Raw genomic sequence first — 25,109 nt, 5'->3', positions numbered from 1 at the left:
ACCCAGTTTACTCTGAGTACACAGCCAGGTATAATGAAAACAAATCACAATTTTAACTTCATTGCAAAGCCTTGCCAACTCTCCTGTCTAACACTCCATCTATTTTATGAGTACAACTAGCAGTAGTACTAAATCACACAGAGCCACATGAGCTCTGTTTTCACAAGCAGCTCAATAAATACCTGGATTTAGATTTGCAGAGTGGAAAGCTAACGAACTAATCATGCCATGCCTTTGAACAGCTCTCTTACACAACTCACCCAAAACAATACAAAATCCATATTTTAAAAGGTATGATAATCAGAAGGCTAGGAAAATGAAATTACCTTCTTTTTAATAGCTTCTTTGAAGTCATAAGGAAAAATGCAATCATTCGGTTTGGAAACAACTGTAAGAGAAATTATATATTTTTTTAAATGTTCTTAACTGTCCCCTCCACAGGCATCCATTCACAACAAAGGGAGCTAGGGAAAACCGACCTCTAATTCAAAAAAGCTGGCTTTATGCAAATACATGCCTTTAAGGCCAACAGTTTGAAACATGAAATTCTTGTATTAAAAGCAATGTCTACAAAATGACAATTGCTTTTTTTCTTTTTTTTTTCATTTTTATTAACCAGCTATGTAAAAAGCCTTATTTAATGCCTCACCTTTCACTGATGTGGCTGGCATGATGAAAAGATGAACAAAGAAAAGCCCACAAAAACGGATGGTGAGTTACTGCAGGCAGCCTACCACAGATTTAGATTTCATAAGTTTACAACTTCTTGTAAAAAAACTTCTCGGGGATGGCAACTGATGAGACATGAACCCAGCACAGATTAACTAAGAATCATCTCACCTGAATTCTCTCTTTGCAAGAACTACTAACCAAACATTCCAGCTTTGTCTAAAGTTATTATAATGAATTATGGATAGACATTATATGTATATATGCCTTTAAGAAAACTGAGTAATTAGGAGAGTAATCAGTCAGTCATATTTGAAGTCAACACATGAGATAAAACTGTGGTTCACAGCTTCTTAAGAACTTCCTCTAACAATCATCCAAAACTCTCTGTCACCTTCAAATAGGGTTTGATAATCTCGTTTAACTATGCAATGTCAAAAAGCAAACAAGGTATAGCTGGTCCTACTGTAATCATGCTGCTGCAGGAGAATTTATTTCCCCCCTTCCTTTTTTTTTTTCTTTTTTTTAAGAAAACTTGTTTATAAGCAAACAATGTTTATTTTTAAAATTCTATTGAGAAGAGCTAAACTGATAAATGACTTTTTGTAGGTCTAAATTCATGAGTAAAGAAACTGATCTGTTTAATTGAAGAAAATATATGATAAAGTAAAACTAACAAAAAAGATCAGAAACTGTACAGAGCAGGGTTATTTTGCATCATCTCAAACTAAAATTTTCAATAAAAGAGAGTCAGTATCCAGTCAAGTTAAAAACAGGGAGAAATGCCAGCTTAAGAGTCGAAACACTGTCTTTTGCCTATTTAGCTCTCTACAATCACCCATATTTTAAGCCATTATTGCTAGAGAAACTGAAGTTATAAAAGCTCTGAAGGAATTATTTTTCTACTCATAACCTGTTCCAAGTACTTACCACAGAAGTGTGTCTGAAAAGGAGGCTGAGGTGGAGCCTTATCCAAAGGAAATTTCTGATGAATCAGAGCTGCAATAGCCACAACCTATACCAAGGAAATATAAAACACAAAATATCATTAGCATGACCACTATCAGTATTCATTTCTTCACTTCTTTTTTCTTTTCTTTTTTTTTTCAAGCAACCTCATCTGTTTTCTCTTGTTTCCACAAAAGACCTTTTTAACATGAACTTCAACTATAAATATTTAAAAGGAAGGTAAGTTATCAGTTGACCTCAAGTGAAATAAAAATTATTCAGAATTATTTATTATTGAGAAGTTATTACTAAATGATTAGCTTAGAATTTTTGAGGAAAGAAATAGTTCATTTTGGAAAACTCTGCTTTCATAAAATTTTGTTCAGACTCTGAACAGACCCCATAATTTAAAGGATTCCCTATGAAGTAACGGGGAAGTATAAGCAGGGCAGGACACACAGTAGCCTTTCCTCGGGAAGGGCTGCACCTGAACAAGAAACCCCAAGCAAGCACTCAAGACTGCCAAGAAGACTTGAGGTTTTAGCATCTAGAAGTTATGCTCTAAGGATACTTCTTCTTGCTTTGCTGGCAGGAAGTCCTGGTTCCCCAGAAACTGCTAAGGAAAACCCATATACAAAGCCGACAGGCTTTAAAAAACATCTTGGTAAGCAGACTCCTGTTCATACCCAGCTTATGTTTCCTTAGACTGGTCAGAAATTGGGAATTATCTCTACTCCCCCAAAAAAATAAAAAAAATTGAGCAAAAGGACTAATTCTGTTTGAAAAATGTTGTCCACCTAATATTTCTTTCATTCTTTATAACAATTAGCCACAGATAACTATCTGGAAACTAAAAGTACTAAGTACGAAGCCAGGGAGACCTATCTTAAAAAATAGCTAAACATGTCTAATCACACTTTGTAGTATACAGTTCACAACTGAGGGTGGCCACCTACTTCTCTCCTACTGAAGAAAGGACAGAATCTCACAGTAGCACAATAAGTACTATAAAACTTACACTAGACTCCCATTCTATTTCAAAATGAGCTTATTAGCAAAGAAAAAAAAAGTCATTTTACCGAGAATATATAATGCTTAAACCTACAAAAAATATCCATTAAAAATGAGGCTGCCTCTGAACAGATGTTAACTGTTCATTATATGCAACAGCAAAATATAAGGCTTGGAAAAAATACATACGTAGAATCTGTGGTAGCAATAAATTCTGATCCAACAGGCCCTCTGAACCCACAGAGCTTGACTTATGCTCATGCTAAAGACCTCAATAAAAGTTTCTTTGAAAAGCCAGCTGCATAGAAATTTTATTCAAAAGCAAATACAATTAGACATAGTTTGTCAGGTGCAGTTCTTTCATGTCTCAGACAATTCTTACCATATGCCAAAGAACAAAACAAAACAAAACCAAAATCAGAGCAGATTATTTACCTCATTCTGGTGCATCTTTGGATTCTGAATCGTCTTCATGCTGAGGGACATGACCACAAGAGGAGGAGGAGGAGAAAGATCTTTAACCACATTCACCAAGCCAGGTTTCACAGCCACTGCTTCTATCTTACACCAGCTGACTGACTGATTTGAGGGCTCTAAGGAAAAAATATGAACCACTTTCATTCTTCTGGGAATCACAGTTAAAACTTTTCTAACAGTGATGTTACAAAGAGTGTGTTTCTTTAATGTTTTGTCCTTGAAGAATAGTCTAAGGTCCTGATTAATCCTGCCAAATTTTGGGAATTCCCTGAGGCACATCAGTCAGATGCCTAATCACACCAGGGGCTCTCTAACATCAAAGGAGAGAGGAGACTTGTATCTAGGCCAGGAGGATGCCCTTTCTCCCCTGTTGACAACACAGAAGCCTAAGGCTACTAGACCTCCAATTCACACATCACAGTCACACATCTGAAGTTGGGGTAGACACACTTAGATGTGGATCCACTCCCCCAGCACCTAGGGGACAAAAAAATGTAAGCAGTATCCATCCAGAGATGTTAATTGCTATCTATCTGTTAATGGTCATGCAGCTGTAAACATCCTTCAGGTCCCTTTCTAGATCTGAATCTCAACGTACGAGTCAAAAAAGAAGACACTCTCAAGGCTGCCTAACAGAACATTGCAGTATAATGCAAAAAGTACTCCAGTCATCTTTACACAGAGTCATAGCAGAGAAAGGTACAAGGCAAGTGAGCATAACAACACCTAAATTCCGTAACTCCACCTAATAACTCTCAGCATTTAATCTTGTAGTCAGTCCAAAGGTGGAAGTTTTGATAAAAATAAAAGAATTAATAAAACTGAAATGAAAGAATACACAGAAATTTTTCAAGCACTACAGAAAAGGCAGTCAGAGTTAATCAAATCAATTTTTATCAAATGACAACAAGAACATATCTAGTATATGATTGATTGAAATGTGCTAGATAATTCATTTAGATATAGTCCTTCAGTAAAAAAATTATGGAATTAAGATGGGGATGTCACAGAAAGAGAGCTCATCCTACTCTGGTAATATAAGCTCTCCTGAAATGTAACAAAGAGCATAAAAAACTGTTTGAAGATAAAATGTACAAGAACTAATTATTTATACATATATATATATTTATACACACACACACAAACACATTTGTGATGTGCGTATGCCTATGTGTGTATGCGTGTGTATATATGTATACACTATATAAAAAGATGTGTTCACCACCCTTTATCATTTTAATATTTTAGCCTTCAATACTTCACTTTCTTTAAAAAAGAAGTGCTTGTTCACAAAAGACTGTGAAGACATAACTCACTACATGCAGTTACAATGAAGCAGAGGTTAAACTTTTGAGGGACTAGATTTTTGAAGGTAGCCATTGGTAGACCTGTTTATCTTACTCCTTGCAAAACTCTTTGACACCTATCTGGAAACCCAAATATTTTATCCTCACTCATAACAGGTAGTCTCATATGAGGCAGCTGAGCAAAACATCTTCATTTATAAAACACTGACGATCTGTCCAAAGGAAGAGGATAAGGGATGAATTACTTAACACCTTTTTAATTTTAACTCCGATATCTTAACACCCAGAGCTTCAACTAGCACTCTAGAAAAGCTCTGATGGTATCTAGCACCGATGTTCAAGATGCAAAGACAGCTTCATTAGGGATAGTGATGACAGGCCCTAGAAAAGTTGCAGGAAGCAAATCCAATGGTTTGAAAACTGCTTACTCCAAATCCAACAGATGTACTTCCTATCCTAAGACCAGCCTATGGAAAGTTTGAAAGGGAAGCTGCAAGAAAGCAACAATCTTCTGGTCAACTATACAAAAAAACACCTGCTTTGGAGCACAAAATCCAGTGCAACGGCTGAAGAAATTTGCATAAATATAATCAGCCAGCCAAATACAGCTCTCAACAGAGTGGGCATGCCACAGCTTTGAAATGAGCAATTCTGACATCAAAATATGGATTGTCTGGAATCTGACGGCTGTAATGGAGATCTGGGAATGAGATAAAAGAGCTGCCTTAGTTTAGCATTTAATTCTGAGGTGACATCAGTACCTGAGTTGAGGCAAAATAGTCTAAGGGGAGAGAACGCATATCAACATTAAGCAGAATGGAACTGTTTCTGCCTAAACTGCTAGTATCACTACAACGACATTTGCCATACTGGATTTAAGGTACAAAACAGCTTTGGTCTCTTTGGGGGTGAAGAAAGAAAATACAAAAGAAATGTGAGGTCAATCCTTGTGAGAGGAATGAAGACAAAAAACTGTTCTTAGGCCTTTAAGATCAATACCAGGAAGTACATTTATAGTGACTGATGCTTGTCAGTGTCTGGGGAAAAAGCCATCAGAGCTTATCTATCTTTTGTCAATCAGGGATTTGTCTTGTCTATTGCAGCTCAAAATCCTCACTAGTATCAGCTTTGAGTTACTGAACTAGGTGTCGAAGATTAGAATCATCCTTGAGTCAACGTTCAATACTGTCAATTTTTCTACATTCAAAGTGCCTTGAAGAGATTGTCCTAAAAGATGTAGCTTTCATCCAGTAGCATTAGCTTTTCTACACTCTTGGGAACATGCAGCACACGCTGAACAAAGGGCTCTAACCAAGCCCAAAACTAGAAGGCTTTGCACCACAATTCAAAGTGCAAAAGTAAACAAACAAACAAGCCAGCTAGCAGTAGTTTGTTCTTAAAAAGATATATTTTAGGTTAAAAGAAAAAAAAAACCCTCTCAAGGTATTAAGAGAAGAAAAACGAATAAATTTCTAGAAAATTAACTTTAACTAGCTCACTTTGCATAGTTTTAGTGTAGGTACCAATGAGTAGCTGCTAGGCACTGCCTAGATCCCCCTCACTGCCGTAAGGACTAGGGAGAAACAGAAGGTTGAGACTGTTCTCTCCTTATGCACTCCATTTGGGAAGAATATCCCAGCTACATATTCCAATCCCAACTTCATATTCCGCACAAGCTTTACCTATATACAACTATTCAAAGCTATAATCTCATCTGTACAGTGTGTAACTTCATATGGATAGAACCACTAAAAAAGGAAGAATACAAGTTACAATCTGTACTAAAATATGAAAATTACAGAGATAAATTAATCTATAAAATGAGAATTTATTAGGACAATTTAATTGTCTCCTCCTCCCCCAAATTTATATTTGTGTGTGTTTCTCAGCAAACAGGTATTTCACATGTAAACCACCATACGTGGATTTTTTATTTCCAGCCAGCATGGTCCTTTGATCTTCCTACTCATCAACAGAAGTTCCAGGCTAGAAGTGTTAGTTCCAAATACATGAGAAAATGTTTCTCCTTTCAGATCTTGGGGAAGTCGAGGGAATTCAGCCTAACAATTAATAAAAAGCAGTGAGTCATTTCACCCCACAGAAGTCATAATGTTAACATACTACATTCAAACAGCAACTTAACGAAACTGCAAAATACCCGAAATCACTGCAATTTCCCACAAGCAAAGCCTTAATGCATAATACCTTACAGTAATTCAAGAAATTACGCTATTGACTGTGCATAACTATTTAAATCAGGACATTAAAATTGCACTGAAGCAAAAGTTCATCTACATGAATACAAGGAATATTATCATCAGCAAACATTGCAGCAATGCTCAGTGACCATTTTAATACAGAAACCACTTAAATAAGTGTTGTAAACTTGATTAGTTAGAGCTTTAATCTCGTCTGTCATATACAGAGTGCATAAAGTTTTGCTGCAAAGCTAAATATAGATTTGGGATACCTAGCAAATCTCTGTACAACTCTGCTTTAGCACCTAAGAATGGGATAAAAGATGCTATAGAATGGCATTACCTCAGCAATTGACCAAATGGGTTCAGAACTGCTCAATCTCTTACATTTGAAACCAAATCAAGTGTTTTTGTTAATTAAGAATAGCTACTGATGTTCTCATGAGAATTGTTTTTCATCTTTTCTGCTCAATTTCAGAACTCTTCAACTAAAGATTTTCTCACCCAGCTGCCATTTATAACAGCCATACTGGCAGAGGTATCAGCTATATTCTAGACATGAATTCAACAAAACATTTAAGGCTAGTAAGTAATTTAAAACATTATTAGGTTGAAAAACAGTATTAGGTTGAAAAGCAGGGTTTGGGTTTTCATCAGATTAATTATACTCACCGAATATTTAACTTCTAAGTATTCAGATTTTGCTGGAACATCTGGGATCTCAAAAGCATAATATTTTTCGACTTTCTACATAAAAAAAAAATTAATATTTTTCCAGTATTTCCCAACTGAAAATTCATTGTTCCCAGTAAGAGAACTAAAGGCCACCCAAAACATACACCTCAAATAACAAGGGCTTGATCATGTATTACCACTTTTACAACTCATTATAACCATCTAATGACAGTAAGACTGTTATAGTTACTGTGTTTAACCTCTTTAGGTTTTCTTAGAAGGAACAGTTTCTACAGAAGTGACTTACAAGTATACTGTCACACACACAAAAAAACCCACAATCTTAATAGTTAAGAAAACTCAGAAACCTTTTGTAAATTCACAGACTTCAAACATACTCAAGAATATTACAAATGATCATCTGCCAGTTATTTACTTTATTGAATCCTTAGAACAGAATCATTTCTATGACAGAATTTCACTTTTCATTCTGAGTGAGCTGTTTTTTACTAGAAAGTAGTCAAGCTTTTTTGCATATAACACAAAGCTTGTTAAAGCAGTCTCAAGTTCAGTGCAGCTGTACTGAAAGTATTACTGCTGCTTGCTCCCAGAACAACGGTGATTTTGTACAGCACGCATACAGTCTGTCAGACCCTAAGAACAATTACCGCCATTTTCCATTCCAGGGTGCCTGCTAAAATGCTATGCTCTACTAGCCTGTGATATGTTACAAAACATCTACATCACCGCTACACACCTACAGTATGGAACTATGTTATGCTGTAACTAGGCTAGAAAGTTTTTACGAGTACTACTGTACTTTTACTTTACTACAGGAGGATCTAGAGGCCCCTTAAATTAAATAAAGGTAATATTTTCACTACATAGTGCACTAAGCTCAGCACATACATAGAGTCAGCATAATATAGAAATAAAGTAAGTGTAATAGGAAAAAGAAAATTACCAGAAACAGGAATAAAATTTTACAAAGCAATTAAATACATGCACAGTTAGGTAAACTCAAAATTATTTGGTTTCTTTTTCCTTACATTAATTGAGTCAGCAATGTCAGCCCTTGGAGCCCTACAGCTAGCAGTCAAGTTCCCTGCCTCTCATAACACTGCAGTACCAGTGGGCCTTAAGGCAGCAAAGCCTGGTTAGATGGGAAAAGGGCCCTCTATGAAATAGAAAGAAGGCAAATCAAGAAGCAACTGTAGCATGAACAGCTAACGGAAGCAGAAAGGAGTAACATGACTTGGTACAAGAGCATCCCTATCATGTCAGAACACTGTTACAGTATTAGCCATTAGCCTTCAAATGTAGATCTGAGCTGTTAGCTGAAGCAGTACCTCACAGGAGCAGCGCATTAGAGCTGTAACATAACACAGATGGCTATGCACTGCTTTTAGCACATATTACTGATAGGCCTTTTCTAAAGCTCTCAGGCTTCAAAGAAGTTCTTGTTGCAAATGCAAGCTGAACATAGTGTAAAAATAGTATGCTGCAATGATTCATCTGCGTTATTCCACAGAGCTCAGCTCAATTACACAAGCCTCTGGTCATAACTGCAGTGAATGAATGCTTTGCTGCGGAGTAATCTGCCCTTCAAGTGGCCCTTCAGAGAGCAGAAATGAGCAGCAGTGATTAGCTGCTAAGTTTCTAAGTGGAGTAAGGCTGCTTTTGAATTGATTTGTGAAGACTTACTAACTTGGCAGCAGTGCAACCCATTGACGCTACAATTAGCAGCAGGTGCAAGAGAAAGTGCTATGGCTGAAGTGTATCTGTTCACAGGGATAAAGTTTGGTGCTGGCAAGGCCAAGATGCCTGCACGCACACAGAAAGAGAGAGAGAGAGAACGAACGAGAACAACTTGTCTCAGTGTATAAATACTGGCCCTGTCCACATCACCAAAAAGCTGGATATTCTAAATAAAAGGACTTTGGGAGCACATTAGATGTGCTAGCAACATTTCTAACACCTCCACCTAATGGTGGAAGAGTAAGATTTTCTTCAAGTTTCATAGGGCTAAACCTGAGACAGACCTGCTATGTGTTACTCTGAGTGGATTGCTTTACACTCTGCTCACATGGGCAATATTGTGATTAGCATTCCCAAAGTTTTTCAAAACACCTACCCTTAATAATACAATAGTGGAACATTGGCTGCAGATCACAGTACAGGGGAGTTCTAAAGCAGACCCACCACATTAGTAATAGAGACACAACAGTGTATGGAAGTCTTTTTTTTTTTTGAGCATTCACCTAGCTGAGTGCAACCATCATTTCAACTTGAGAGCCCCGCACACCTCTACAGAAATGTAAAAGCAAGGGCTGTGTAATGTAACATCTCTGATGGTATGGCTGCCATGAAAAGAAAGATGATGACGCCTTATGAAAAGAAGATTAATAAGGTATTTAACAGGTCTCTCAGAGAGGAACAAAGGAAAAGGAGGTCTAAGGAAGGGGAACAACCACTAATTCCACAATTACCTTACAGGCAGCAACAGGACCCCCTGCTGTACAGACATAAACCTAGCATGCTTTGCTTTGTAGTACACTGCCACTTGTTCACAGTAAACCTAACTTTAAGGTGGAATAACTGAGTTACTATAATACTTTCCTTTAACAGTCCTCCAAAAGCCCCACCAACAGGCCTGCTTTCCCCTCCAATCTTTCCTCTCTTCCCACACACTACTAGCCATAACCTCCTGTCAGTTCCAGCTCTCATTAAACCCTCCCAGGAGGCAGTAACTATCCAGCTAAGCAGAAAACCATCCCAGTGAAATAAAGCTGGAGAGCTTTCTGCCAGGTTAGTGAGCAAATTTCAGTTTACTGAAAAGTCTGACAAATTTAAAGTCTTTTGAGTTTTACTGTTTAGTAACACTTTGATAGGCTGTTCCAGAGCTTCACTACACCTTTAACTACCCTGCCCAATTTATCCAAGAGTTAAATTTTATAAATTTCTTGTTTTGCTAACGCTCTCCTTTAAATAACTCATGTCTTGCTGCTCATCCCTGTTTAATGTATTTAGAGAGCAAAGAGGTCATATCATTAGTCTTCACCTCACTAAGCTTAAAAAAAAGAAAAAAAAAAGGAAAAAAAAAGAAAATTCAAGCTCTTTCATAGTTATCTCTGGTATAACTGATTCTCCCTTTCTCTCATTCTCCTAATTGCCCTCTTTCGTACCTGCTCTTGTCTGAGTTCATCCTTCCTCCTCAGGGTGATCAGAAGCGTTACAATATTCCAGGTAAGATCTTAGCAGTGCCTTAGTACTTCCCTATTCTTCCTAGGGATCACTCCTGCATATATCCAAGGATCCCTGATGTATGATAGTCGCATGTCAGGAGAACACAGTTGTGTCTTTCATTTCAGGCTCTGTATAAACTTACTAAAAACGTGATGAGCTTTGAACTAGTATCAAAAATATCCTATAACTTTGCAAAAAGGATCTGCACTGTTAGGGTTTACCTCAATTTCCAAAAGCCATCTTTGAAGGTTCAACTATGTTATTGTTATCTCACTCCATAACATTTTTTCTTAGTATCATGGAATAGGTGGAGTCCTAAGTTTCTTTTAATAGATCTGCATCTTTTCAAAAGCCAATTCCCTTCTTTCACCTTCTTGAGTACAAGTGTTTGCATCCCCTCTTTTAATGAGGAATTCATTTGCCCCAAGTTTTCTCTCTCATCCCTGAAAGGGTCTTTTAAGAGTGAGCTATTACAAACTTATTTTTTTACCTATTGTTGAATTCATTCCTTTCCAATCCTAACACATAAAAATTACATTAAAATCAAATATACAATAAAAGTAACACTGAGAAAATCAAAAAAGCTAATTTGCATCAGAGTTTTAAGAGAGAGAAAATAATCTAGAAGAAAAATAAAAAAGGCAAGTTTTGTAAAGTTCTAATGAAGCACACATTTTTCCTGAAGGATGCAAAGAGTGCACTAAGCTAAACACTGTTAAAAAGATGCAATTTCCTGCATGAATTTGCCATTTGAGAAGCATTGCTGACATCTGCACTTCTAAGAACTTAAACTTTCCAAAGTACTCCAACTTTGGACCAGATGACCTCCTGAGGTTCCTTCCAACCTGAATTACCCTGTGAACGTGTTTTATTTTCCTGCATTTATATACTGTTAAAGTTCATTCTTCCTGCACTTTTGCTAGCCTTTCCATTTGCTGATTAAACATCCAGGAATTAATTCTAGGAAGTCACAAAATGATTAGCCTGGGAAAAGTTAAAACTAATTCCACATCATCCAGTAATTACAACAAAGTTATCTTTATCAGACTAATGGCATCACTTCAGAACAACAGAAAAGCTTCTGAGCACTAACTCTGAATAAAATTGTTCCTCTAACTTGCATCTTAGGCACCATTCCCCCACACAAATGCCCTACCTCTACCTCCAAATGTTCCTCATAAATGAATGAGCAAACTTCCTCAAACAGTACTACCAATCTAATTCATTTGCAATACTATCAGTAATATCAGCTCTTCTCTGCAGAATTATGATAAGTATTATATCTGCAAATTTTCCATTACAGCAACATTTTCTTCTTCAACGTTCATTTAAGGATTTGTTGATCAAGTAGAACACAGCAATAGTAAAACTATTACATATGAAGCTGCTCTGGACTTGCAACAGTTTAAAAACTGAATGAGAGCCCTCAAAACTTGTTAAGTCCTATACAAATGCACTAAGACAATCCAGGCTCCAAGCAGCACATATCCTAAATAGATAAATCTGCAAGTGTGAGAACAAGGATGAAACAAGAAAAGAGACAGTGCAATTTTCTCAATATGACACCTGGTCAAATGCAAAGCCTCAGTGTCAAATCCCAAAGTACTGACCTACCCACTGAACTATGTGATCTTTCATTTAAAGCTTTGAGACCATGATCTAATAGTCAGGATTTAGATATCAGAACTTTCACTGTTCCATTTTCTCAAAAATAGCTCAGCAAGCAAGCAGCCAGCCCACCATTTAAATCAGCTTCACAGAAACTAATGACTGAACATTTTCAGGAGCAGTAAGTTTAAAATTGATGTTCTCACCAAAATTCAACATTTTTTTTCTTTCCACTCTTGAGGTATATACCCTAGTATGGCTGAGAGAAATGAACCTTAATAATGAATTGTGGACTGCATCACAAGAGAACTCTGTTACAGGTATTAACCTCATTTCAATAGCAATGTCAAGCTAAGCATTCCTCAGCAAGCTTTGAACGACGCCTGCATGACATAGTAAGTCATTTCACTTTTGTAAGCCACAGAAGAGTGAGAAAAATCTTCGAAAGCCTTGCTGTAGTGGTTTGGAGAGACTGGACAAACAATTGCACTGCCTGAGAAAGTATAAATTAATGTTTTATCATGACTTTAGTGGGGCTTAACATTAGTAATTGTTATAGCATTTACAGTAATTGCCAGAGCCTAGCTTTACATAAAAATTGGTTTAAGTCAAGACACTGGGCATGCAAAGTCAGTTTTCAGTATCAAAGAAGGTAATTTTTTGATGGAACAATCATGTCGCAGATGTGTTATTCTTAAAAAGACATGGATATTTGGGAAGACATTGGCCTGGCTATTAAAAGTAGGTTCACTTACACATGTCAGGAGTTATGTAGCTGCATTTCAGCATAACATGCCCCACTGGACAGAGTTTCAATCCATTAAATATTATCCAGAAGAATTCCTACCTTCCAAAGCACAACAATAAAAAAATGACCAAATAGAATGCTTGCACACCAACCTTGGATTTGAACTTCATGATCTTATATTTTGGCGAAAGGCAGTCATTAAACTCCTTGAAGAGACTCATTATAGTTACCGGAGTCTCCGTCTCTTTGCCAGTGGATAGGTCCATTTCCTTAAAAACAGAAGTCAAGTTTTACATGACATGACCAATACGTTGAATTTTGCTTTGTTATTATGAACCATTTACCTCTTCTTTAAGGGATACTATAATGCAATAGGTCAGAAAAAACAAATTTAAGAAACACCACTTAAAGCAGAGCGTTTAGAAAACACTGAGGTTTCTAATAATTCACGATGACTTTACTTCCTGAGTAGTAAAACCGAAGGTAACAAACTGTCATTTGTCTGCAGTTGTCAGTAAAGGTCAAGGGGGCAGCAGGAACACTCTGCATCTCACATCTAACATACCATGTGTGCAGCGCACAGAAATTTGCCACCTACATCAGACAACACTGGCTTTGACAGTTCCCATAAACACACTACTAGAACTCAGTCTGCCATAAGCAGAATGAAAAGTACTTACGTTTGACATGCTTAAAAGATATACTTACTGTTTCACGTGGCAGAAGATAAACAGTTCTCTCAATATTTTTCACTGTCACACAACAGCTGATGTAGGTGTTTGCTGATTCTATCCAAACTTTGCCAAACAGAAATACCACACCTAAAGGACATAGCAAAGAATACAATACGCAATTCTTACATTCGTTATTCTTAATGTTGTTTAAAGCAGCTAATTATGTATTCTTGCACAGAAACACAATCATTTCCTATTTTAAGTCCTTAAAAAACAAATCTTTCTGATAAATCAGCACATCCTAAATTGTTTCAAACACCAGCTTTAAAAATGGATACCTGTACAGTTCTTCATGCCCCTACCTCCATCGCTATAGCAACAACACCATGCTATGTGAAATTCAAAATGGCATCACATAACCAGTCTCAGAATTCTGTTCTGATACTCTAGTTCTGATACCAATATTTCTACCTACATCAGTTTGATAATTCATGGGGAGAGGGAGGAAGGAGGGAGCAATCAGTGAAAGCTAAAGATAATCAGAATGCCTGTGCTGTCAATCATTCCTGAAACAGTTGCGCCATCTACAATTTTTTTTTCATTCTTCACCTAAACCAGTACAATTCATCCATTTTTCCTGTACTTTAATACTGCAAGATCAAGAGTCTACTACTAATAAAACCTGCAGAAATGCATTCAGAAGAAAACAACTAGAAGTTGATGGACTGAAGAAAGATTTCAACCTGTCATTTTTAACAGATGAGGACACTGAAAGATACGCTACAAGAAAGATTATTACAAGATGTATTACAAGAAAACCCGGATGCTAAGATAGCAGTTGTAACCAAGGTGGGCAAGTCAAAGAGTCTACACAAAGCAGGACTAGTGCAACTGGCTCTTCACTGTGGACTGTGTCATTATTATCAGTGTCTGCACATCTCTGAGCCACTGAGAAGCTGGCATTAGCACAAAATGCTGCAAACTCCTAATCAAGTGACATCAACTGCTAATCAAACTTTGAAATAACACAGAACAGGGCTATGTGACTTTCAAGCACAGTTTGTGAATTACAAGTAAAATAACCTTCCCAGTATAATTCAAAAACCTGACTTCACATGTAACTCCACAGGCATTTGGAATTTGATTACATGAAAGACTCTCCCCACAGTACACGACTATTAACGAGATCAGAATTACCAGAGCCAAGACTGTTTCAGAAACAATGTTTAACATGAGGAAGATCTTGGAACCTACATTCCTCCTTGGTCTGAGAGTGCACAAACAAGTCCCTTGCTAAGAGTTATAAATCATCTTTGCCACGTGATCTACCACACATAAAGGTACCTTTCTTACTCTAAGCCAAATCAGCGAAGATGCACTAAGATGGATCACAGGGTTAGAGTGACAGGCTAAGAGAAATCATTTCTTGAAGTGCTTGGAATAGATGTGAACAAGACTACTTTTGTCAAGGCTAGAGAAGAAAATGTTGCAGTTTTGAAGATGATAAGAGCCAGGATATATGTTTCAGCTGCACAAAGTATCTTAGAGATGTTAATATAAAGACAATCTTCAAGATTTAGACAGTTTGAATAGAAGGATCTAGAAAGAGCTCAAATTACAGATCTAAGTGACAGGGAAGATGGAGTTCTTGTCCCGAGTAAACTATTTTTTTTTTGTTTAAGAGATAAGAAACTCAGATGGGTTTGTATCATACAGAGAGATGAAAGCATGGGAGAGACCCAGAACTGGGAGTTGGTCACTTGAATAGGTGGCAATACTAAGAGCACCGAGAAGATAACCTGTCGAAGGTATACGTGTAAGCAGGTGATGCAGAAAGGCTACACAAGCCATTCAAAGACAGGAAAAAAGGTTGCCTGGGTTGCAGAGGCAAACTTCAATCAACTCTAGCATGAACAAATAAATGGCCTTAATCACCAGATTTCACAGAATTCAAGTAATTTAGGGGGAAAGGGACCTCTGGAGGTCATCTAGTCCAACATCCCCCCCACAAACACACACACACCAGGGCTAACTTCCAAAAGTTTTCAGAAACATTTCGTATGTAAAACCAAGAAGGAGATAAGAGATGTTGGGGTCTATCTCCTGTAAGCCTGATTATGAAAAGACAGACAGAAAAAATTTTTATATATATATCAAGCATATAAAGCATATGAAGCCTGTGAATCAGATCATGTTACCAATGGAGCAAAAGGCAAGTAAAGTCAAGAGATACAGAAAACGAGACGCAGAGGGAGAAAAAGAGCAATTTTTATTCATTATTTCTTTAAAATGTTAATAGGCGTACAATTCTCAAATTCTCTCCCTAAAGTAGTAAAGGGAGTTATGAAAAGTGAGTCTCCAAAAATCATTTTAAATTTGAAAAAGTCTTATGATTATGCTATAGTATTTACTCTTCAGGCAATGCATTTGACATCATAGCAAATGAGGCATAAACAAAGATCATGAACATGTTAAACAAAGAGCAGTATCGAAATTCTCCCTCTACACTACTAATTGAAAACAGGTGCAGTCTTTATTATTCAATCTTGAAAAAGTCATAATGAGAAAAGAACACTCCTTGCATGTGAGGAACAGAAATCCTTTCATAATTAGGTTCCATTCAGCAACCACTGACTTAGAAAACAAAAAAAAAAAAGAACAGAACAACAGTGGGGTCTTTAAGAGTAGCAATTTTATATTAAAACCTTTGATTTCATCAAGATATCTACGATTATCATCACTCCTGTCACCAAGCTGCTCAACCCAGCACAGTCTCATATTTAAGTCTGGCATCCCAATTTACAATGAAAGGTGTAACAGAGAAATGTATCTGACTTAATGCTTACAGTGCGAACCCAAAAAGCCTTCAACAAAATATGGAAGAACCTTCTAGAAAACCTACATGATGCACAAATTAGAAACTAAAGATACTAGAGCTGCCAATGAAACGAGAGGACTGATGGGAAGCGCTTACAACAGATGTGAACAAGACTACTTTTGTCAAGGCTAGAGAAGAAAATGTTGCAGTTAGGAAGATGATGAGAGCCAGGATACACACTTCAGCTGCACAAAGTATCTTAGAGATGTTAATACAGAAATGGTTTGAATAAGAGCCTAGGAAGGGCTTAAATCTTTCAGGTCACCTTCCTCCCTTGATAGATATACCTTCCCACTGCACAAAATTATGCAACAGCTACCATACAGGACTTGAACTAATAATCCATCAGAATTTTAAGTTACATTTCCAAAAACAAAAAGAAAGCATGCTCAATTGTTGCTCCATTAAACAAGCAATTAACAATACCAACTTACTCCTAGAGTGCACAAAGGTTTTAAGAATGTCAACAGGTCACCAACATGAAGAAGTTCCCTTTATACCTGCCTAGAGGATACTGGACCAAGAGACAAAATTCTTCTTTGCCCAGTGAGAATGCCCTGCACTAGGGACAGGGCAGGGGAGAAACAAAAGAGAGTAACGTACAGTTTACAGAACAGAGAGAGAGAGGGTATCTAGACATAGTTTAGGCAACTCTGAACATCACAGTTACACGAAGAGAGTTAGAAAGGCATTTTCTGCCTTTAACTATAATAGTTACCTGGCTGACTGTATTGATCTTCATAAGCATCCAGCCAATAAAACCTTAAGACTTGATCATCATTTTCGCCATTCACAAGTGGAAGGAGACTGGGGTCCAGCTGAACTTCTGTTGCCACTAAATCAGCTTCATCCTCATCAACTCTGTCCCAGCATGAGACATCTGGGAGAGAACAACTTCTGCAGGTTTTGCAGAAGAAAGGAGGAGAGAGAAGTAAAATCATGCCTTTGCTATAAACCCTTTTTTTTTTTTCAGTCCTGTATTCTCACATCTTTCGTCACTCTTGCCAGGTACCAAGCAATATTCCAAACAGTTGTGCAAACAGTTGCGTTTCTTCAGCTTTCTTTGGAAGAGAAGGGTGGAATGTGAGAGGGAAATCCACATATAAGTATGGCTCTCAGTATGCAGCATACATGCTTTAAAAGTCTTTTACCTGATATTTCAGCCTTAGTCCTTCAAGGCTTTCCATAACAAGTAAACCCATCCGTCTGTAAAAGTTGCTCAGTGGGAACAACAGATCCTTGCTTCTACAAAACTGCCGGCTGCTTTGAGTGACTAAATATTTATATCTTTTCATTTAGATGTTTAACAATTTAAAGTTATGAAACATATGATTCAAGATTCTTCCAAACAAACAAACAAACAAAAAAAAAAGTGAACAAAAATTTTTTTTCTATTTCCAAAGACATACCTGTTCACCACATGAAACTACTTTTAGCTACAATTAACGTTATGGAACACCTTCACAGTTGCTCAGAGTAAGCATTGTTAGCAATTTCTCATTTTTGCTCATTGGCATCAAAATGTCTTGTTCAATATCCATATTAAGCCACTTCAACGTACCTAAATACTTAGGTAGCTCTTTGTACTGTTATGTGTTAGTTCCTCAAAACATGAAGTATTTTTCAATTAAGTAGCTATCAGTATGTTTGACGTGACCATTTTTAAAGTCATGACAAAAAAGAACAGCTAAAAATTGCAGAACATTATTATCATTCTGTCTATATCACAATTATCCCACGACAAATATAAATAAAAAGCTGAATCTAAGGTTTGTGGCTACTGAAAGGCTTCTTGGTGGAAGAAATAAACAGAGATCCTTACAACACAGATGTCTCTTTCTTCACAGATTCCAGCTGCTCTGTCTCTTTCTTTTCAATTTCCTTGTCTCTCTTCAAGCTTTCAGCTGCCTCAGGTATAGTTTCCACATGCTCTGCTTCCATAGGTTCATCGAAGTCCTCCTCATCAAAATCCATCATTCCTTGATCATCATCCGGAAGTACTGCACACAGAACTAGAGGCTTGAATCATTAAAATGACATACTAGATTGCATACTATATACACAAATGTAATACACAAAATTAAATACAAATCAAATACTACATTTAAGCCACTTAAACATCTAACTAGTGTAAACTAAAAACTGTTTTAAAACTAGTATACCATATTTAAAGAGTTTCCAGAGCTAGGCTTTATTTTCTTTTCAATACCTTCAATAGCTTTCCCTTCTGTTGTCTTCACTGTTCCCCCATTTTCTGTAACTTCTGAAACATATTTGGTATCCTCATTCTCTTTAGAGACTATGACAGATTTTGTCGTATAATTGGGATGCTTAGGACGAAATGAAGCTGGAGGAAGAGCTTCCTTTCTGTGATGAGCAGGAGCATTCCTTGATATAGGGCTGATTACCTGAAAGACATTTTAGCCAAAGATTTTTCTTTAAGAGCACAAAAGGGAAAAACGCTTGACTATTTACAGAACTAGCAACCATGGTTAGAGGAAGAGGTCCATGTATGCTGCAACGTGACAGTCAAAAAATCCTCAAGAGTAAACTTTAAATTCTATACCATCACTTCTGCTGTGAAGTGTGCATTCCTACTATATTTAAAAAAAGGTTACAAGCAGCAATGGTTGACATTTGGTTAAGATTATGGTTATTTTCACTATTCTTCCAAAGTAGTATGACCCCATGCCTAAATTAAAACCTCCATTTTTGTCAGCTGAGTGTGTGACAATGTGTGTCAGCCAGGGATGGAGCCTGGAACAACTGCATAAGTCTAATACAGCAGTTCACATCTGTTCATATGGGTAATGAATTGAAGCTGTCTGGAGGACTCCTTGGGAGTAGAAAGCAGAGGGCCACTTCAATGGATTTCTCATGCTGTAGACATGATTTGGAGAGTGAGGAAAACAAAAAACTACATTTCAGCATGCTCTGCAAGCCTTAACCCTGAGACAATAAGCATGGAGTTCATGTTTCAGACAGGACACCACCACAGCTGCAGTTACAGAACCTCGTCTCACACAAGATGTGTATGAAGTGGTCTCCACCAAGAGCCAATGACAGGTCTATCCATCCATTGGGCCTTAATCTTGAGCAAGGCCCCAAACCTTTATCTTTAGGGTAAGCAGTTATTTCATCAAAATTGAGAGAGTTGCACATAATCATTTCTAGGGTTTTAATCTCCGTTCAGCTACTTCTGCTGTGACAAACACAAAACTTGGCCACTCCTTTACCTTAGATAGAAGGCACACATACTAAATCTACCTTCACTAACAAAATTTTTCCTAGATCAGCCAAATGAATTTATATGTACTTCTGTTTCTGCTCTGGTCTCCTCAAGTAGAAAGCGTCACTGCCACCTTCCTCCTTCACTCCCATTTATTTTCTAAGGCTGCACTCCTGGTTGTCTTCTCAGCTTTTTCATTGTTTAAAATCTCCTCCTTGGACCACAGAAGCTATCACCTGAACAGCCAGCCCAGGAATTAATTTCTATCTAAATGTTTCCTAGGAAAGAGACTTCTATCTTGCAGCATAAAGACAAAGATCCTCTCTTACTGTATCTCCTTCTCTTTTTTTTAAATTACTCCTAGGCTCCAAAACATCTGTTGAACTGAGTGCCACTGGTGATTATTGACAGCCTAAGAGTTGATTTCAGTATCGTGCAAGGTTTTGCTCTTGTATTTTAATGGTAAATCAGAGGTACCTACTCTACTCCATTTGCTCTCTAAATACTCTTATCAAACTTATCACTGTATCCCCAGATAAAAGGCCCTTCCCATACACCAGAACCCTTATCAAAACAGTTTTCCGTTCTTAGCAGCCTGACACTTCAAAATCTTTCACTAGAGTCAACTTCCATCTACAGTGTCAATTTTCTATTGACTTCCCAATTCTGCAAAAGTGGAGTTCTTTATCCTTTTCCACACCCACAAATACTTTTTACTCTTTACTCCACTTATTTCATCTTCCATCACCCATTCCTTGCCACACAGGTCTTTTCTAATCTTTCTGCCTTGTCTCTTTTTCCTAACTCACCTTCATGTGATGCACCTAACACTACGAAAACAGTCTTACCTGCCAAGTGTAACAGTTAGCCTACATACTACTACTGTACTAAAGATATAAAAAGAATACTAAAGATATAAAAATAATTTTCTTAAAGCATTAATATGGAGGGGGAAGGGAAATTACATGAGCAATACAGTAGCATTGCTAAGGAAGCTAATGATAAACATAATTTACAGAAGTAAAAATAAAAGACAACAGTATCTCAAGTTAACAAATATACAGATAAAATTTAGTAATGAGAACTTTCTAATTTTTTTTACTTTACCTTAGGAGTCTGGGATGGTACAGAGAAAGGATTCAGTGGCACTCCAGCAGATCTTTTTCTTTTCAGCACTATAACTGGTGGTGGACTTAGCTGAACAGTCTGAGTATTGAAAGAAAAGAGACAGTGATATAATGGAGAGGGCTTGTTGAAGATTTTTTTTGCCCTGGTTAGTAACATTTTCACAAAAAGAAAGACACCAACATTTCTCATTTTCCAAACTAACATACAGATTTCACAAACTACTACTACTTAATGCATTAAGAAAATACTGCAAAAGTATCTGTGACACATGGAAATGACTAGAGAAAGGGCACCCACTTCAAGCATTTATGGAAGAATCTTGTTAAGCAAAGAAACCTCCTGATATACAACTCAGGCACTTAAAAAAAAGTTATCTGAGCAATCAGCCCATGAAAGAAGCCACTAGACTTTTTAGTAAACAGTTTGAGAGAATAACTGGGAATAGCCTCATTTGAGACAGTCTGACCTTGGCTGCGGTGGCAGCCATCCTGCAGTCCTAACTCAGAGAACACATTAATTTGTTTTTCTGTAGCAAACCATGGAAAGCAGGGAGAGGCAGGCAGAAGCTCAGGCTACCTTATCTGCTTGAATAGCCCTCCCTCGTCTCCCCTGGGGAACCCAACCGTGCCAGATGGAACTACCCTTCAGGATACTCGCTAGAGCACAGCGACTGGATATATACATATAGGGTATACTCTGTGCAGATGCAAGTAAGTCTTGTTTCACTCCAAGCTGATGACAAGCTAGAAGACTGCATTAGCATAGGCTCAATGTCATGCTAGTATAAACCGTCTCTAATCAGGAGACATTAGTGTTGGCTTATCAAACTAACACAGTCACGCAACTTCTGCAGGTAGGAAAGAACAGACAAGTCAACTGCATACACACATGGAAAATACTAAGCAGATGTGCTACAGATGAAATCAAGTCTGAGATGGTCCAGACACAGGAAGATGTTTATTTTCTTTATATATTCCACAGTAAGAAAAATGAACAGGTTAAGATGTTTCAAAAAAAATTTTTTTAAATATACTTACTTCCACATTTAGATCCTGAAGAATATCCCCTAGTAAATCATCCTTCGACAGGTCCACAGTTTTCTGTAAGATAACAGATTAGCCAAACAGCTCTTGGTTATCTGTGCACATCCAACCAGGAGACTAGCAGCAAATTGCTAAAGGGCTTCTACAGAACACACAAGATTTTCAGGAGTGCTCCACACACAACAGCTCCTAACAGGAGTTTATGTGTTGCTAGACGTGAGCAACAGCAATAAACGTTTGCTTCACTCCCACTAAATCAAACAGTGCAAACAAGTTAAAAATCTTATAAATTAAAAAAGGCAACAACTTACATCTGTGTTTTTCTTCCCAGCACTGGCTATGAACATAGACTTAATTGTATTTGGCTTTGACACCACAGGCTTCTTCACATTCTTTTTATCAACTGTAGATGTTCTGCCACCTTTTCCTACAGAAAAAGTGATTTATGTGTAAATTTGTGATTTATACACAAAAAAATGAAATGTTTATTGGCCCAGTTATTAGCAGAGATTGACAGCTAAGGTAACCCACTTCTTCCACCTTTACACTGCAGGCTGAAATGAGGCCTAATAATCTTTATAATCTTTTGTTTGCTGCCAGCTTTCTCATGGCTGCTCTGCACAAAAAAAAAAACAAACAAAAAAACCAAACTATCAGCATCATATCTTGCCTCATCATCTCAGAGTTGAAACTTGTGCACCCATGTCCATACCCCAGATAAAGGACAAAGATATTTCACATGAAAGCATGTGCAGAAAGGAAAGAGTGTCCAGGAGTTTGGCACTACACCTGGATTCTCAACATCAGACTCAATTCCTCAGTTTGCCACTGACTTATAGAAGTTGGCAAAATCATTTGATCCAAGACCCATAAAGGCATGTAAGTATTTCAGTGGCAAAAAAGACCATCCATCCTGCAGGCACCAGCTTTGGAAGCCGAGAACACTCCCCAGAAGTATTTATCCTAGAAGACAGACCATAACCCACAGTGCACTATGAACAAAATTGCCCTGGTAGCGCTAAAGCTACCCCAGATTGAGGTCAAATCACCTCTATCTCCTCCATCATGGAGGCTGAACAATGTCCAGTCACAGGCATGGAACTACAGAGCTTCAAGTTAACAGGACATTTGGCATATTCACCACATACAGATACCAAGAAGTTGCCCATTTTAAGTACCTTTTAAAAGCAGTTGGAAGACTTTCTACAGTGGTTATGTTCAACCTACCTTTCTTACTGGAACCAAGAGCATCATCATCTAGATCTTCATCAAAGATTTCCCTTCCATCTTCTACATAACCTATCCCACCTGTACAAAAACAATTGTTAAAAATTTACATTTCTAATTCTGTCTGGTGATATTTCTAAATGATATCTTCATAATCCAAAGTATCACACACTTAAAAACTTATTTTTTATTTTAAAATGAATGTTATAGACGTAAGTGTTAAAAACTACAGCACTCTCAGCTATAACTTTTATTAGAGTAAATATGTATTTAGTTACAAATTATCAATTACAGTATTTCTTTTTAAAGTTACATCACTAATAACTGGTTTTGGAAATTTATTTTCTAGCTTTATTTCTATTTATGGAAAAATATTTTAACTGCTATTCTAAGACATCCTTATGAGAACAGTGCATAAGACTCATCTCCATGTAAAAGCTCATCTTTTTCTTGTCTACTAAAATAATTACAGGAATGCACTGAAGCATAACTTACCTCAAAACATGAATATTATGAAACCCTACTGAGCTTGTAACATTATAATCAAAATAACTCTCCCAATGACTCTTAACTTACCATCATCAACAATCCAGTCATCATCCTGACGCTCTCTGACCATCCTGGAATATTCTTCTTCATCTATTTCATCATAAACACTTGTGAACTCCTCAACCTACAATTAAGTAATGATATGAGAACTGTTAATATTTAATATACTATATATATTAATTTAGGTCATTGGTAAGAACCTCCTGAGAACTCCAGGGTTTCATGAACCATTAAATTGTTCACAACAAGCAAATGCAGTTATTCATTTGGTTGAAGTTTATTTTTTGGCAGTGACAAAAGATCTGTTCTCAATTTTTTAAATGATCACAGTATATTGAAACTCAGGCTCTACTGAAACACTGGTAGAGATTTCATTTGAAACCGACTTGCTTCACTGCATATTTCATATCATCAAAAAAAAAAATCCTGGCAATGGAGAGTTCTGACCTTTGGCTCTATTCTCAAGCACCAAGATGAGCTCAGTGAAAAGGAAGGTGATTTGATATGCCCAACAATAATGCTGAAGAGGCTCTTCTCTGTCTCCGAATAAATCTGCATCTTAATAACCGATGCATTCCAAGCTGCTTCAGACTTATCCACCTCAATGTGGAAGTTGCTTCCCTCTTGGCATTGCAATTAATTGGCCAGTACCAATGCTACATTCATTGCCAAATGTTAGTTATATCAGTTACATACTCAAATTCATTTTCTTTGTGGAAACATGGTGTATTAATATTAATGCTTTTTGTCAGATAAAGCTTTGAAAATTATTTGAAGTTTAAAATCATTTGGAGTTAAAAAAAAAAAAAAAGTATTTCCTATCTATTAATTAAGCAATGAAATTTGAATGGTCAGTCCTTTGCTGTGGGATAGCTATCAAGTGATATGGTGCATGTTTGATTTGCAGTTTTTAAAATTACTTTAGTTTTGAAAACAGAAAGAAACAAATGCGTGATGTCAGAAAGTAGCAAACCAATTACAGTTACATTCTAAAATATATACATCACTAAAAAAAAAAAAAAAAAAAAAAAGGTGACCTGACAGGCAGATTTTGACTTCCCACAATTTTAGATACATATACAGGGTATCGAAGCATCTCAGCTTACACATTAATACTCCCCACATTAACTTTTTATTAAAAAGAAGAGAAGGGAAATTTTCACCTCATATTTTATTTTTTCACCAGCTTTGGCTTTTTTCAGACGTTCCAGGGCTTCTTGCTGACCTCTTCTAGACTTTTTTTCACGTCTAGAACGTGATGTGGCAAAACTTTCAGACTCGGCCATAGCTGAAATTAATTAAAAACAAGAGAAATAACTGCTGTTGTCTTTGGTAGTTAGTGCTCAGTAATGCACTAATAGATATTTCCAGTATTACTTAAAATCTAAATAGAGATCTAGACGAAAACAGTTTAGCATGTATTACAGGTTTGGCTATAAGCACAGTGTCATGGATTGCTCTTGATAAGCCAATTCTGCAATTAAAATGAAGACA

General features: G+C 37.0%; 1 protein-coding gene across 3 annotated transcripts in view; it reads right to left on the bottom strand.

Annotated features, from left to right (window-relative positions):
- Window positions 1–25,109, bottom strand: part of POLA1 (DNA polymerase alpha 1, catalytic subunit) — a 216,034-nt gene that overhangs the window by 189,206 nt on the left and 1,719 nt on the right. For 2 of the 3 annotated variants that reach the window (XM_067297476.1, XM_067297496.1), the window contains exons 2-17: window positions 24,779–24,903; window positions 23,643–23,739; window positions 23,067–23,147; window positions 22,151–22,266; window positions 21,834–21,896; window positions 20,776–20,874; window positions 18,649–18,847; window positions 18,262–18,451; window positions 17,158–17,336; window positions 13,596–13,708; window positions 13,040–13,156; window positions 7,283–7,357; window positions 6,334–6,472; window positions 3,064–3,221; window positions 1,600–1,684; window positions 327–388 (exon numbers count right to left, since the gene is read on the bottom strand). In XM_067297476.1, the coding sequence (XP_067153577.1) occupies window positions 327–388; window positions 1,600–1,684; window positions 3,064–3,221; window positions 6,334–6,472; window positions 7,283–7,357; window positions 13,040–13,156; window positions 13,596–13,708; window positions 17,158–17,336; window positions 18,262–18,451; window positions 18,649–18,847; window positions 20,776–20,874; window positions 21,834–21,896; window positions 22,151–22,266; window positions 23,067–23,147; window positions 23,643–23,739; window positions 24,779–24,903 (1,898 nt within the window). The remainder of the gene's footprint in view (window positions 1–326; window positions 389–1,599; window positions 1,685–3,063; window positions 3,222–6,333; window positions 6,473–7,282; window positions 7,358–13,039; window positions 13,157–13,595; window positions 13,709–17,157; window positions 17,337–18,261; window positions 18,452–18,648; window positions 18,848–20,775; window positions 20,875–21,833; window positions 21,897–22,150; window positions 22,267–23,066; window positions 23,148–23,642; window positions 23,740–24,778; window positions 24,904–25,109) is intronic. The other variant, XM_067297486.1, reaches the window with a different exon arrangement.

The sequence above is a fragment of the Apteryx mantelli genome, chromosome 1 (assembly GCF_036417845.1).
Source record: "Apteryx mantelli isolate bAptMan1 chromosome 1, bAptMan1.hap1, whole genome shotgun sequence".
Lineage (NCBI taxonomy): Eukaryota > Metazoa > Chordata > Aves > Apterygiformes > Apterygidae > Apteryx > Apteryx mantelli.
This window is presented reverse-complemented; position numbering and strand designations above follow the sequence as displayed.